Source organism: Carassius gibelio, chromosome A5, assembly GCF_023724105.1.
Source record: "Carassius gibelio isolate Cgi1373 ecotype wild population from Czech Republic chromosome A5, carGib1.2-hapl.c, whole genome shotgun sequence".
Classification (NCBI taxonomy): domain Eukaryota; kingdom Metazoa; phylum Chordata; class Actinopteri; order Cypriniformes; family Cyprinidae; genus Carassius; species Carassius gibelio.
Window position 1 is genome coordinate 34605883 of NC_068375.1, and position 15716 is coordinate 34621598.

Sequence of the window (15716 nt, forward strand, 5' to 3'; positions counted from 1 at the left end):
GAAAATAACGAAATAATTGTGTAGCGGAGTATTTTTTGTACACAGTGCCGCGAACTGTCAATCACTCCTGTACGCGTGCATCACTGTCCTCCTCAGCTGCAGCAACTTGCGCTCTCTCTCTTCATCAAGCTTTAAAACAAAAAGGGGACAAAAAGATCATATTGTCTTTGTGCATAGGCTTTAGATTAATTAGATAAATGAATATCTAAATTTGTGCCTTGCCGTCTACGGTATTTTTTTAGAACTTAGAAAAAAGATGCTGCAGCCAATGAGCAGCCAGCGGGGGCTGCAGGACGACTCAACCTCCGCAGACAGTTTTTAATGTTTATCAGACAATAAATACTCAAGATTTTGCTTTAGTATAACTCACAACGAGTTTCACACACCTTCTCCGGCCACGTTGAGTTGTTGACACTTAACAGTGGGAAAAGCGACACATGCGCTATTCACTTGTATAACTTAAGGGTGAATGGGTAATGTAGTTTCTGCTCTGGGTGGGATGAATTAGGAAGCTTGCATTGTGAAGGGCGCTCTGAATATCGGCAGTGCTGGTAAAAGATTAAAACCTCTATTAAAACAGATGTCCAAATGAGCGTACCGGTACGCTACAAGCACGTTCTGGGCGCACAGAGAGGTGGCGGTACGCTCAAGAGCTATATTTGGAAGTGGCCGTACTGAGTAGGGTGCATACCGGCCCACTTAAAGCACTGGCAATGACTATACTTTGGAATTTTTTTGCAGTCCACTTAGAATTCAACATGGAAATCATTTTTGTTTTTTATTGGCATTGATTGTTTTGAAATTCAAATGATACTTACATGCCTGTGTTTTTATTTCTGTAATAAATATGGCTTTCAAGCCAACAGTTAATTTGGAGGATATTGATGGTTTATTGCAGGTATGTTGTTTACATGAGAAAATCTGTGTTACAAGTTAAACAAAAATTCCAATAAACAATCATATTTTGAATTTAAATAGTTTCTTTGTCTTGAGTTTACATTAATTATTTACATTTTACATTTACATATCCAAAAAGTTTCAGTCTTTTAATTGCGATTAATCGCGATTAATCGCGATTAATTTTAAAAAATTGTGCGATTAATTAGTTAATTTTTTTTAATCGATTGACAGCACTAATATATATATATATATATATATATATATATATATATATATCTGAGAGTGTTCTTTGTGGCAGTGGGAACATAGTTTTCTATTAAACCAAAGACAGTAGATGGTCTTTTGTTCTTGGCTAAAATCTTTGTAAATCTTTTTTTTTATTATTATTATTTAAATGCAGATGCAAACATATTGAAATACATATCAAATAGGGTAAAAAATTTGACAATATCGAGAAATATTTTTTTTTCATATATCGCCCAGCGAGTGTAAAATAGTGCACACTTGTGAGAACTGGAGAACAGTTGGTTGGATGACAAAGGCAAACTGACATTAGTTCAGAGGAAAGCTCTTGAATTATTTGTTTACAGGTGTGGCTTGAGAATCTTTTCATTTCAAATTCTCTGGAATTCAATGAATTCAGCACAATGGGGCCACTTTTTGAAAATTGGGCTAAAAGTGGCCTATTTTACCTGAATACATGGTACATTTCTAAGTGTGGCTGAAGTGTCTAGATACCTGTTGGGACTGTAAAAGGAAAGCCCAAATGTCTTATATGGCTGATGAAAACATCAAAATAGCATGTGTCAAAATCTCATTCTCATCACCTGTGCCATCAGGTGTTGAGCGGACAAAGGTGGGGAGCATCTTGACAGCTGCGGTGGGGTTAGTGTCTCTGCCTAGTCCTTTATCCATCTCCCTCCTGAACCGCTTGGAGACATCCATCAGGTTATCATTTGACAGTCGCATGTGATACAGGAACTTATCCACCTTAAAAACAAAAACAAATGAAGGGTGAGAAACTGATGCACATTTTCTGGTTTTCATCTATTCTCAAGTTTACTGTTAAATTTAACTTATAATTAAATAAATTGTTTACTACTAAGGAACACAAAATGTATTATCTGGTTTAGTTTGACATACACCATTACTACACATTATCATACAAATATATATGGAATGTAATATCATTACACTTCTATACTCATTAATTTCGCAACGTGACATTAACTCTTCATTTTTTTGCAAGCATTAAAAAACCCAGGCTTCTCACAAAATATAAATAATTTATATAATTTAAAAAAATTTTCAGAGCACACACACAAAACAAAGTATCTAACTGATTAAATATTTTAAGTTTAAGCATACTGACAGGACTTTTTCCATCAGTTTTTAAGATCATGTTTTTTTATCTTTTTTGTTTTAAATTATTTATTTCTAAACCCAGAATAATCAAATTACTTATATTTGCAATATAATGGGACCATAACAGTGCAGATATAGTCTGAAATGTTTGTTAAATAGTTTTAAATAATGTTCTTTATAGAGTATACAGTGTGTGTGTGTGTGTGTGTGTGTGTGTGTGTGTGTTAGTACAGGCATTAAGCAGTACTATTCTAAACATAGCAGTAGTCACAAAATGTGAAAAAAACTTGATAATGGTAGCACTAGCAAAAGGACAAAGATAGACTAAAATACATCAGCATAAAAAACAACATTGGGACACAAAGTTATGTTTTGTTCAAAATGTAATCACAATGTCTGGCTCTGCCAATAACAAAGAACTGCAAAGAACTGCTTTTTTGAAGGCCAGTAATCTGAAACCATCAGAATCTTTCAAAAGAAAGGGAAGCTGGAATGTACCATACTAGCTTTCACTCAAAGGTCAGATAGTGACTTAAAGAGAAGCTACTGATTGCTGTTACAGTACATTAGATGAGGAAAGAGCCTCTTTAGGTAACATCCAGATTGTAAAGAAAATGCAGCTCTCTCTATCTGCGGTAGTATGTTTAATGAATGACAGCTAAACTAGCTCTGCCTGCAATTTTAGCTCAGTAATGGTTTGATTCTCAGTTAAATAGCACATATACTGAGGCCCAATTCATACAGCTGATAGGGACCTACAAATAGTATGCAGACAGCATTTACAGTCACACTATTCCCTCTCAGCAGGACAAATGGTTTGTCTTGGTAAATACTAAGCAGTACAGGGAGAAGGGAAACTTCAAAAGCTGTTTCTAGAATATGACATTTGACACCACAGGGGGACAAAAGCACCACACAGCTGCCCAACATAAGGAACAGGGATCACATGGTAAACAAATCAACCTATGTTAACTGATGTATAGGATTTAACAGGGCTAGAAGCTTGTTTTTATTATCAAAAATATTGAAGAAACAACACAATTACGTCGATTTATGTGGAAAGTGATATATAATTAACACAATTTATGAATTATGATTCAATGCAAAAAAAAAAGCCATAATATAGTAAGATACTTTGATTAACATTAGAAGTACATGGTAACTACATCAGCAAAAGGAAATATACTTTAAATAGCCTAAATTAATATATTAATTAATATATATATATATATATATATATATACACATACATACACAGGGAGTCAAACTGGTGTAAGTCCAGGCTGGTCACCTTGAATTCAAGGTCCTCTCAAATGGCCCAATAAATATCAGTTTCAATGACCGAACAGCAAGGCCTAGACTGTATGTCACAGTACGCAGTGCTACAATAAACAAGTATATAATTATCGCGTTAAGACAGCAATATTTTAATAACGTCTGGTTTAAACTTCAGGAGCAAAAACAGCATCACTTCATTTAATTTGATCTGCTTTAGACTAAATCCATTTAAAACTGATTCAATGATTCACTGCCTTCATCACAAAATGTTCACAGCTCTTTACATCTCTGTGCTCATTTAGAGAAAATTGTGCCTTGATCATTTTAATTTAATAAAATAATAATATTAGTACTATTAGTTTTCTTTATTTTACTTATTCCATTCAAATCTACTCAACTACAATGATTGTTTGGTTATAATGAGAGTTCCTCTGGTGGAACGCACCCTTTTTAAAGCTTTTTAAAAGTAGTTAACAACTTTGTTCAAATATAGGTCTACAATAATGCTGAAAAAGTATTTACTTCAATCATTGTTGTGCCCTGAGGCCAACTCTATTTAGTGCTGAGCTCTATACTTTTCCAATTGCAAGCCAATTTCAACACCAGCATCACGTTTCACCTGCTTTCGACCCCAATGCATGCTAGGCCATACAGCAATTCAATGCGGTTTAAAAATGCAGTGACACAATAACAATGCAGAAGAAAAGAGGACCCTTAAGAGAAAGGAACTCGTTTGATTTGCTGTCAGGGCATGAAGAAGGGTCAGTGTTTGCAAGGAATAATCAAAGAGGAATCTGAATCGCAGAGGAATGTTTACTACCTTTACGTACAGACAGACAAGATGTTGCAACAAAACAGCAGAGTAATCAAAACGCGTAATTGCTTGTATAAACCATTAACCTAAAAAATAAACCAAAATTTTCAAAATTGCTTAAAGGTCAGGACTCTACTCTTACCTAAGAATCATAAAGCACTTAAACATATGATATTACATGACTTTTACCAAATAGTGCTGTGGTCATGTTTTAAGAAATTATCAATAGCCAGGTTCTGGAAGGTAATTATACCAAATCATTTTGATGATGGACTTTGGCTCAGGCATTTCAGGATTATTAAAACAACATTTTCATGAAAATAAGTGGATGGAAAAATAGTTACTGGAATTAGAAAATCTTGATATTTTTGGACATGGTGTAATCTGGGATGCCTAAAAGCACTGATTGTGCTCCACCACGAGAAAATGTGAAGAATGTTAGAATGACAAAATTCCATAGAACTGAAAATCTTGGAGAATGTGAGAATTGAGAATCTAATTTGCATATTAATGTGATCTTGGGGCAAACCATAATGAAAAAGGAGTGTAACAATAGGAGTAATAACTTGGCAACATTTTCATAAGAATATCTCATATTTCATCAAAATATTGATCTATAATTTATTTCCTGATTGACTTATGTCTCCCTAAATGCCTTATTAATACAATGTTCATCTTGGTGTCATCTACATAAGACATGAATGAAAATGATGCCCCGTTCTGTAACAAAAAGTCATACTCTGATTTGAAACCACATATCTTTTTTTATTAGATGTTTATGTACGACAAAATAATTGGAAAAATTGCCATTTAATTGATAATTACAAAACATCATATTTTCCTAAAGAGTGCTTAATTTGATCATTCTGTCAAATCAGTCATATAACTAAGTATGTCCTCTACAGTGAAGATGACAAGGTCTTTGTCTGGGTCCCAGAAGAATAAAAAGATGGCATTTGTAGGAGTCCATATGGAGATCCACAAATATTTTGGTAAAACATCCTAATTTTGGGCAATTCCAGAGATGTCATCTGATGGTCTGAAGCATGACATCACAGCAAAAAAAAAAAAAAAAAAAAAACAGAAGTCAAATGTCGCCGCTAAATTGTCTACGTGCGTGTCCGGGGTCACAGAAGAAAGACGACACTGCGCGCTTTTTTTATAAACTGGAATAAACTGAAGCGCGAGGAGTGGATCACGTGACTAGCAGGGCGCTCGTGGCTCAGGTTCCGTCACCGTGCAACACTCGCGCAGTTTAAGGTACGTCGTGGCAGGAAGCTCCACGAAAACTCGTCCAGCTAGTTCATCCAAAATAATTTATGTTTATAACTGAATGTATATAGACCAGAATTTCACACTGTCAACTAGACAATTATGATATATACTTTAAACATAAACAGGCACGAATACCATCCAAGGTTATCATAGCGTCTATCAACTCCAAAACTATAGGCTATGATGTTATAACGACTCGTAAGTCTTCGAGCTTCAAAAATGCGGAAACCGGCGGTTTGCGGCTGACGCACGGAATTCATGCGGCACGGGAAAGACGCGATATTGGGGAATTTGAAACATGAAACCAAAACCACTGAATTGTTTATTTAATTATTATTAAATATCGGACCCCGGTACCTGGTATCAGCAGGATTATGCTGTTATCTGGTGTTAAGTGACGTAACACCGACCTCGCTGTCACATACACGTGTATCGTTAGATGTTAAAGGATGTGAATGACCTACAATAACAACAAACAGACGGACATCGTATTTGCCCGATAATGATATCCACTTATCCATCGGCCTGATTAAGTGACTACAGCCTACCTTGAGAGATGTCGATAAGCCGGCTTTTAGCGCGAGCCGGCTGTTGTAACGTTACTAACTTTACTTACTTTCTGGACGTGATCATGGTGAAGCTCAGTGAAGTAGTATGCCAGTAAATGAGAGGCGATCATCGTCTTCTGTCAACTTGGGTCTCTTAAACTTCTTAAGTGAGTTGGATGTGTTCTAAACTGATTGTAAGTCACTTTGGGCTCCTGCTCATGTTCTTCAAGTTTCTCAAACTCTTTCTTGGACTTACGCTATCCGGTGCGATGATGATGCGAAATGATGTCACTCTTAATTCCACCCACTTCACAAACTAGTCATTTGAGGATCCTTGCGTCACTGAGATCCTTTCCGTTGATTGGCCACGAAGAAGGTGTGTGAAACAGATTTTGGGACCCTGCCACTCAGACTTTCAGCCTACCTATATATATATATATATATATATGAATTAATATAGTCTCTCTTAATGCAGTCTCTCATTTCAGAATCAGAAAAAGCTTTATTGCCAATTGTGCTTGTGCAAGGAATTTGTTCTAATGTCACAATCTTCCAGCACACAGAGACAACAAAGACAATAAAAATAAGATGAGAATAAAAATACACACATATGTAAATATCAATAGACAAGAATAGAAAAAATTGTATGTACAGTTGTCTTATGTTTGATAGAATATGAATAGAAGAGTCCTGGTATTTGCGGCTCTGAGCGTCCCGCCAGATGGCAAAGTTCAGAAAGGGGATAACTTGGATGTGAGGGATTTTCTGAGCTCTTTTCCTCACTCTTGATATATATGATATATATTTATATATATATGGTTCTTGAAGGGTGGCAGTTGTTAAAAATAGCCACCCTTCAGCACCAATAATCCTCTAAGCAGTCCGAAACATTCTCTAAACGTTCAGCTACAAAATCAGACATAAGAAGACTTCTTATGTCTGATTTTGTAGCTGAACCAAACCAGACAGTTATTGACTCGATGACGACTGAGTAGAACTGTTTCAGCAGCACCTGTGGCAGGTTGAATTTCCTCAGCTTGTTAAGAAAGTACAACCTTTGTTGGGCCTTTTTAACAATGGACTCAATGTGATTGTCCCCCTTCAGGTCCTGAGAAATGGTGGTTCCCAGGAATCTGAATGACTCCACTGCAGTCACAGTTCTGTTCATGATGGTGAGTGTGGGGGGGGGGGGTGCAGGGGGTTTCTCCTGAAGTCCACGATCATCTCCACTGTTTTGAGCGTGTCCAGCTCCAGGTTGTTTAGACTGCACCAGACAGCCAGCTGCTCAACCTCTTGTCTGAAAGCAGACTCAACACCGTCCTGAATGAGGCCGATAAGTGTGGTGTCATCTGTGAACTTCAGGAGCTTGTCAGAGGGGTCTTTAGAGGTGCAGTCATTCTTCTTTTTGTTTTAAGCATGAAATCAATTCATATTTATTTAAACATAAGAAAATTACTTTTTTTTTTTAGAGTTTTATGTGAAGAATTTATAATTAATTAATTTCTTATAACATGGGGGGCTTTATCAACTAATCTATGTAACTATATATATATATATATATATATATATATATATATATATATATATTATAACATGACCCAATGTAGATGTGCAACTATAGGCACGTCTCCTTTATTCTCCTTCCGTATTGCAAAATAATAGCATTACCAGCAATAGTTTCATCATGACTTCTTTATTTTTCACTGAGACCTTTTTCATTGTGTCTTGATTTCAAATCTTGTATTTGTCCACCCACGCATTTGGGAGGTTCACTAAAGCAGCAGGGATGCTGTACAAAGAAATATGTGTCTGTAAGTGACCGACTAGTGTTAGGAAGTTTCCACTTGTCATTGAGGCACAATTTTGAAATACCCACAACATCACTCATTGCCGGTGAATTAGTATGATTATAAATTCACAGAATGTCTTTGGAGAGAGCTGGTCCCATCAGATTAGCATGGATTGAGTTCCTGACATCCCACTGGTGCATTAATGTAAGACAGCAGCTGATCAGATTCCAAGCCTACAAATGTGACTCTATTGTTTGCGAATATCAGGACACCTACAACCTCTTTTATGAACAATTGTAATACATGGGCCCACTTTTTGAATTGTTTTCAGTTTTGTGCTATAATCATATCAGTGTTGGCTTTTTGTTGATCCAGACAGTTATTTATGTATTTTTATTTTATTTATCATTTGTTAGTCATTTCTTCTTCACTGCAATACAGAATGATTTATCCGACTGCTAAACAAATATGTGAATAAATAGAACTGTTTGGAAATATATATATATTTTTTGTTCTGAAGCTTAATAATAAAACATAATAAAAAATGTTTCTCCAAAGGAATGTTGGTTTACTTGCTGAAAATAAAAATGTAATTGATTTTCTAAAAGAAAAAATAAACGGTGGTCACAATGTCATGAAAATCTACTTTGAGGAGTGTTTTCATAATACAAACTGGAGAGAAATTAATTAAATTTTGAGGGAAAAAAAAGATTAACTCTGAAGTAATGGTTTTCAATTATACATTTTGGTGAGGCAGATTCTGAGCATACCACTAGTGTATATATATATATATATATATATATATATATATATATATATGTGTGTGTGTGTGTATGTGTGTATGTATGTATGTATGTATGTATAGTATATATGTTCTCTCAGATCAAAATTCACTGACATATTTGTTTAGAGCTGTTTTAAACATTGCATGATATATGCATATTTCTCTCCTGATTCTGGCAAGACAACCTTTTCAATGGAGAAAGCAATATGGATAGAGGACTCATATTTTAGCTGGAACCAAAGGTTTTAAAGATGCATTAGCTTTTTATTCAAACATGTTACTTTTCACTTCACAAGTGCATAATTTTGATGTTTTAATCAGTGCTTTATCAATTATCCAAACCTGTTCTGATGAAGAAAAAAATCTCTGAGGCCTGGGGTGAGTAAATTCTCTGCCCATTTTCATTTTTGGGTGAACTATTCCTTTAAGACTGATAACTGAATTGGGCAATACTTCATTCACTATCACAGCACTCCTTCAGATCAGCTGCTTGATGGACAGTCTGGTGATGCATCATGTTATCTTTTCAGTTGTGTTAAACCTGGGTGTGGTTTTATGACTAACCAGAAGGTAATGAAGCTGAACAGGATGTTTGAATTTACATTGGATTAATGTTTTAATTTTTCAGGCATCTGCATTAACATACACAGTTATTTTGAATGAACTTTGCTAGAAGTATTTTGTATTTATTAATCTCCTCTCTGAAGTAAAGCACATAATTAAGTATAATTATGAGTACTCAACAGAAATATGCATTTCTGCTTGACTGACTCATAAGATATTTTTTTTACTTCTTCATGAGGAAACTTGCCCTGCTGTCCCATTAAAAAAAATATCCAAATAATATTAACATTACGGCTCGCAGAATAAGAGATTCACATTTAATCACACCACAATCACAAGTCTTTTCCAAATTCATCAAAAGAGAGATTCAGTACGGTAAATGTATTTTCTTTAAGAGATGCAAGCATAGATATTACCTGCCATCTAGCGGTGGATACTGATATTGCACCTAATCATCACAGGACAGGTGGAGTTGTCGCACAGGTGGCACTAGTTTGAAATAGATTTTTTAATCAGTCGGTTGGCCAGCTTCTAGGCCAATAGATATTACAATATGATCAATTACAAAGCTTTATCTCCACATATATCTTGCTTTGACTGTGCTGTATAAGATTATGTGTCATGCTGAGCGATTGTTTCCTTTAGCATTTAGGAATAAAAAGTAAATAAGTAAATAACAAGAATGTCAGCTGACTTGACTGGCAGAAAATTCAGGGCCTTAGTGGGTCTCATGAAGGTCCCGGAGCGCGAGCTTATGGGCGATATTTTATTGCGCGAGAGCTCTGAACCTTCGCTTCCTGTTCACGTGAGTATCGGTAAATTTATCCGTTTGGATGACGGCCAGTATATCGATACGGAGGACCGAGATAAAGCTGTTAAGAGACGACAGCTTGCAAACGCAAAGGAGAGATTACGGGTGAGTGTTTGTAAGGTTCTCCACGTTTGTACTTTGCCGCCCTCTTTTGGCGAGTTAAGCCCTGCTGCTTTTGGGTTTTGATCATTCTTCTGTAGATCCACTGTCAGTTAATGCGCTGTTTTACATTCTGAAGGCGTTCTGTGATGGAAACATCATTTGAAACGCTTGTTTTGTAATAAAATCTCCCCACACGTTCCCTGGATAACTTTGCCAGTGCAGCTTGACGATGATAAAAACTGACAAAGAGATTATTTAGCTACCTTTTTAATGATTCTTTTTCCTCTTCATCTTAAGTAGCCCATGTTTCTCTGTCACTGTCTACATGGTAAAAAAAAAAAAAAACTTCAAGTACACTAACTTTCGATTTAAAAACTTCAGGGATGGAAATGACACCATAAGTGAGGACTTGGAATTTGTGGGGAAATGGTTCCAGAAATTCTTTCATTTTAACAAAACAAAAAAAAGTATAAAATAACACACAGAAAAGACTCCCTGGCTGGCACATCAAAGTGCCTGGTGTTCGAGGAAAAGCTCTCCCTTTTTTTCTTTTCCACGGAGTTGAAAACCCATAAGCTTTGTTGCTAAACATACAGACTCCGTTTAATCTTTAACGTCAGCATTACTATGCGTGTTAATGGATTTTATAAGATTTTTACAGAAAAAAATGTTGTAAAAATCCCTTGCACCTAAGGATTTTCTCTTCAAATTCTCAGGGCCAGGGACGGTGTCATCTTCCTCCATTTAGCCTTTTATTAACTTTTCTATGCACAAATATAATTAATTAGAAAAAAGATTAAATAATACAGAACAAAGAACACATGGGGGATACAGAGATGGGGGAAAAATTATGAAAATCCATTTACTTAAACTGTTCTTTTAATACGTGATGTCTTCAGAACTCTTTTTATTAGAGGAGGTTTTTTTTTAAGCAACAACAATAATAAAAGCAAATATTTTAAGGCATCTAGCTTTGTGTAAAAAAAAAAAAAAACCTCCAAGTCTGTCAGAAATATCAGAATGGAAAATAACCTTATACCAATGAAATGGGGTACTACAGAGCTGTTGGAACACAAAAAATAAGATATTTGAAGCCAGAATTGTTTTGAACGATTAATAAAATGGATTAAATGTGAATATAATGTTGGGGTAAGATAGGGACCATTTTGCTTTGGCTTTAATAACAAAATTATTGTTAGTAATGTGTTTCTCAAATGAACACGTACATTTAGCTTCCGATTATATTAACACCATTTATAAAATGTAGAAGTATTTAAGCTGAAGTTAGTGTAACTTTTAAGATTTCATCAAAAACAACAAATTAAATGGGGTAGCATTCGGAACCTTAATTTAGTCCTGTTTTGACAAATTTATACCATATTGTTCAGTAAAAATTATATAAACCTCCATTTAGTATGTCTGAAACGAACAATGCCCATATCAAACAGGGAAAAATAAATTTCGGAAATGATATGTATTGATTTAGTCCAAATTATGAGGAGAGAAATTGTTTAAATCTCAGCTTCCACTCAAGAGCTTGCTTATGAAAGTTTGAGCCTTTTAAAGCCTTGCAGCTTTAATCACTGAAAGCCCCAGCCGAAATTCATGCCAACCAATCAGAATTCCCTTTTAAACTTTTTTTTTTTTTACATTTTTTTTAATCCTTATACATTTGGTCCCATGTTAAAAATATACAAAATTTTCCTTCATAAATGCATATCTGGTTTGACTAAGTAACTACGGTAAGTGGTAATGAGTAGAGAAATCAAAATCCATTGTGGCACATTCACTTTTAGTCCATGGTAGTTCACGGTGTTTCTGTGCTCTAGGGCATTTCAGTGTTTTCAGTTAATTTATATAAAATGAAGACCTTTTCCAGGAACTAAGTAATTGAGGCTGTGTAATTTTATTCTGGTCAAAATACTGGTCATGTTCCACTTGCTCTACAATAAAATACACTGGTTTGTTCTTCCACTCTGTTTTCAGGTTCTTTTTTTTTTTTTTTTTTTTTTAGCCGAGTCATGTGTTCTGTGATCTTGCCAGTAAATTGTGTCTTGTGCTGCTCCACTCAGGTGAGGAGCCTGAACAGCATGTTTTCATACCTTCGGCGTATTGTGCCAGTGATGCCACGAGACCGAAAGCCTAGTAAAGTGGACATGCTGAAGGCTGCGACTGAGTACATCCGGCTTCTGTCAGCAGTGCTCAATCACACCTCTTCCACTGTGGGTTAAGGGCATAGCAGTGTCACTCATTCAGTCCTGGATTACACTTCATTCCCTTTTGTACTACAAGATATTACCGGAACATTCAAATGTACATATTGTGCAGCCATTTTTTATTTGTTTTGCAGAGTAATGGGAATGCAGATGTTTTGATGGAGACTGGAATCAACTACTCCAGCTTGGAAACTGACTGTTCTGATCTCTGGAACATGGAGGATGTGAGTTCTCTGTAACTAACCCTAACCCAATTCTAGAAGTCTAAAAAATGTGTTTTAAGATAGAGTAGTAATTGCATTCTAATATAAAATATAAAAACACCATTGTTCTAAAGTTTGGGGGCTGCTGAGAATAAAAATAAAAAAAAGATAAGTGTCTAATTCCTAACCAAGCTGCGTTTTATTTGGTCAAAACGCATAGAAAACTAAGGTTTTAACTGGAATATTACAATCTGAATGTAAATTTTCCGAAATGGGTTTGGGGTTTTTTTTTTTTTTTTTTTTCTTCAATTGCTTTATTTCACGGAGAGGCCCAAACAGAGCAAAAATATGCAGTTCGGTGCCGCTGTGGATTTTGATATTTATCAATGTTTAAATTCTGGTAGCATGTGATGTAAGCCAGTAATCAATCTTTATAACATGTTTATCATAAAATGCTTATACATTTAAATCTCCCAACATCACAAAAGCTCTGTATTTTTGTGGAGGGCAAAATGTATAATGCAATACAGAATTTAGAGAATCTTCGAAAGCCTGATATCACTTAACTCCCAATTCAACATGATCGTGTGGGTTTTTTATTTATTTATTTTATGTAAACTTAAGCTGTTTTAGTCTAGTAGTTAAGTATATGTTATTAAACCAAAAAATATATATATTTTTCTTCCATTTAAGTATTATCTGTAAAATCTTGCAAAAAGACGGGCATGCTGCTTGACCAGTATAAACTGTCAAACAGATGACAAAAGGCATGTAGTAGATTGTGCGCAAACCTGTTTTTATGCTAATTAATTAAAGTCATCGTAAAATGTACCATTATACTGCAAGCTGTTTAGGGTTAATTTTTCCCAAGACAAATCCTTCAGGTTTCCTCTGAAATCTCTCTGCATGCTATCATTGTTGCAGTCGTCTCCATCTCATTCTCAGGTCCTGGAGTCGACGTCAAATCCCTTTCTGTCTGAGGGTGTGAGTGTGGCCGCCCCACTGGTCACTATGGCAACAGGAGCGGATGATGACATTGATCTCAACAACATGACGGTGCAGTGTGTCGTACCAATGTACATTGTTCAGGTTGGCTCGGAACAAACTGTGGTAGCAAGCGCACTCTCGTCTTCGGTGTCTTAGCTTGACACCTTCTGGTGCCTCGTACCACTGACCAATCCTTTTTTTTTTTTTTCTGTTTGAATCTTCACTTTATGCTTTGTGCCCTTTGTCTGCAATATTAGTAATATTACTAAAATGACAACCAAGATGAGATTGATGGTTGATCTTGATATTGAGATTTCATGATTTATTTTCTCAGTGCAAACTCCTATAAATATGGAAGAAAATGCATATAACGTTTGTGTTATTTTCTTTGTTCACCAATATGAATAAATTATAACGTCATCTTAATGTTTTCAGTTTTTACAGAATGAGTGTTTTCAACATGAACACCGGAAACGAGTTCACTCAAACTGCTAGTAAATATAAAATAATTACATTGAAACAAAGTTCAAAATAAATTTAATGTGAAAAGGCATTTTCTTGTTCTTCTCCTACAAAGTGTTTACAACTTTTTTTTTTTTTTTTTTTTATAAATGCAGTGAAGGTAAAAAGCATGACATAAGGATGTTTATAAGATGTTGTTCAAAAGCCTTTGTCTTTGATCTTTAGTGGTTGTCTGAAATCATGAATTCATAATCTAAATTCAGAAATCTGAAAGACTAAACTTTTCTACAAAATGTAAAATGTTAATAATTTTACTTGACCATTTAGACTTTTTTTTTTTTTTTTTTTTTCAGTGAAAAATACTATATTCATCGTCTTAAAAAAAACACTTGTTTAATTGTATGCTTAGTCTATGGCGTGATTACAGGCAGTACTTTTTAGTGTGTGTAATTTGAATATCATCGAAGCTGATTTTTCACTAATTCCATTCAAAAAGTGAAACTTGTATATTATAGTCACTAATTGCACACAGACTGTTTATTTCTTATAATTTTGATGATTATTACTTGCAACTAAGGAAAATCTCAAATTCAGTATCTCAGAAAATAATTAAGAATATAACTTGAGACCAATACAAAGAAAGGATTTTTAGAAATCTTGGCCAACTAAAAAGTATGAACATGAAAAGTATGAGCACGTACGGCACTCAATACTTAGTTGGGGCTCCTTTTACCTGAATTACTGCAGCTATGTAGTGTGGCATGGAGTCAATCAGTCTGTGGCACTGTTCTGGTGTTATAAGAGCCCAGGTTGCTCTGATAGTTACCTTCAGCTCTTTTGCATTGTTGGGTCTGGCATATCGCATCTTCCTCTTCAAAATACCCCATAGATTTTCTATGGGGTTAAGGTCAGGCGAGTATGTTGGACAATTAAGAACCGGGATACCATGGTCCTTAAACCAGGTACTGGTAGCTTTGGCACTGTGTGCAGGTGTCAAGTCCTGTTGGAGAATGAAATCTGCATCTAAATAACATTGGGCCGCAGCAGGAAGCATGAAGTGCTCTAAAACTTCTGGTATACAGCTGCGTTGACCTTGGACTTTAGAAAACACAGTGGCCTGATATCCAAAGGAAATGCAAAATTTCCTGTTCAAGAGTGGCTTGACACAAGGAATGCGACAGCTGAAACCCATGTCTTGGGTACGTCTGTGCATAGTGGTTCTTGAAGCACTGACTCCAGCTGCAGTCCACTCTTTGTGAATCTCCCCCACATTTTTTAATGGGTTTTGTTTCACAATCCTCTCCAGGGTGTGGTTATCCCTATTGCTTGGACCCCTTTTTTTCTCTCTCTTTTCAACCACTTCTTTTACTTCCCTTCGCCTCTCTACTAATGTGCTTGGACACAGAGTAATGCATTTACCTTTTGTGTCTTGCCCTCCTTGTGCATAGTGTCCATGGTCGTCTTCTGGGCAACTGTGAAGTCAGCAGTCTTCCCCGTGATTGTGTAGCCTACAGAACTAGACTGAGATACCATTTAAAGGCCTTTGCAGGTGTTTTGAGTTAATTAGCTGATTAGAGTGGCACCAGGTGTCTTCAATATTGAACCTTTTCACAATAT

At 35.6% G+C, this 15716-nt stretch overlaps 2 protein-coding genes across 2 annotated transcripts in view; one reads left to right on the plus strand and one right to left on the minus strand.

The window, feature by feature from the left end:
• Positions 1–6471, minus strand: part of hk2 (hexokinase 2) — a 41557-nt gene extending 35086 nt beyond the window's left edge. Inside the window, exons 1-2 of the mRNA XM_052596934.1 lie at positions 6249–6471; positions 1728–1890 (exon numbers count right to left, since the gene is read on the minus strand). Coding sequence (XP_052452894.1) covers positions 1728–1890; positions 6249–6311 — 226 coding nt within the window. The 5' untranslated portion in view covers positions 6312–6471. The remainder of the gene's footprint in view (positions 1–1727; positions 1891–6248) is intronic.
• A 3387-nt stretch (positions 6472–9858) lies between these two features.
• Positions 9859–14063, plus strand: figla (folliculogenesis specific bHLH transcription factor). Its single transcript, XM_052596984.1, has 4 exons — positions 9859–10234; positions 12304–12453; positions 12582–12671; positions 13596–14063. Exons 1-4 carry the CDS (start codon positions 10001–10003, stop codon positions 13791–13793), a joined length of 672 nt encoding a protein of 223 aa, XP_052452944.1. The 5' UTR covers positions 9859–10000; the 3' UTR covers positions 13794–14063.
• The last annotated feature ends 1653 nt before the right edge of the window (positions 14064–15716 follow it).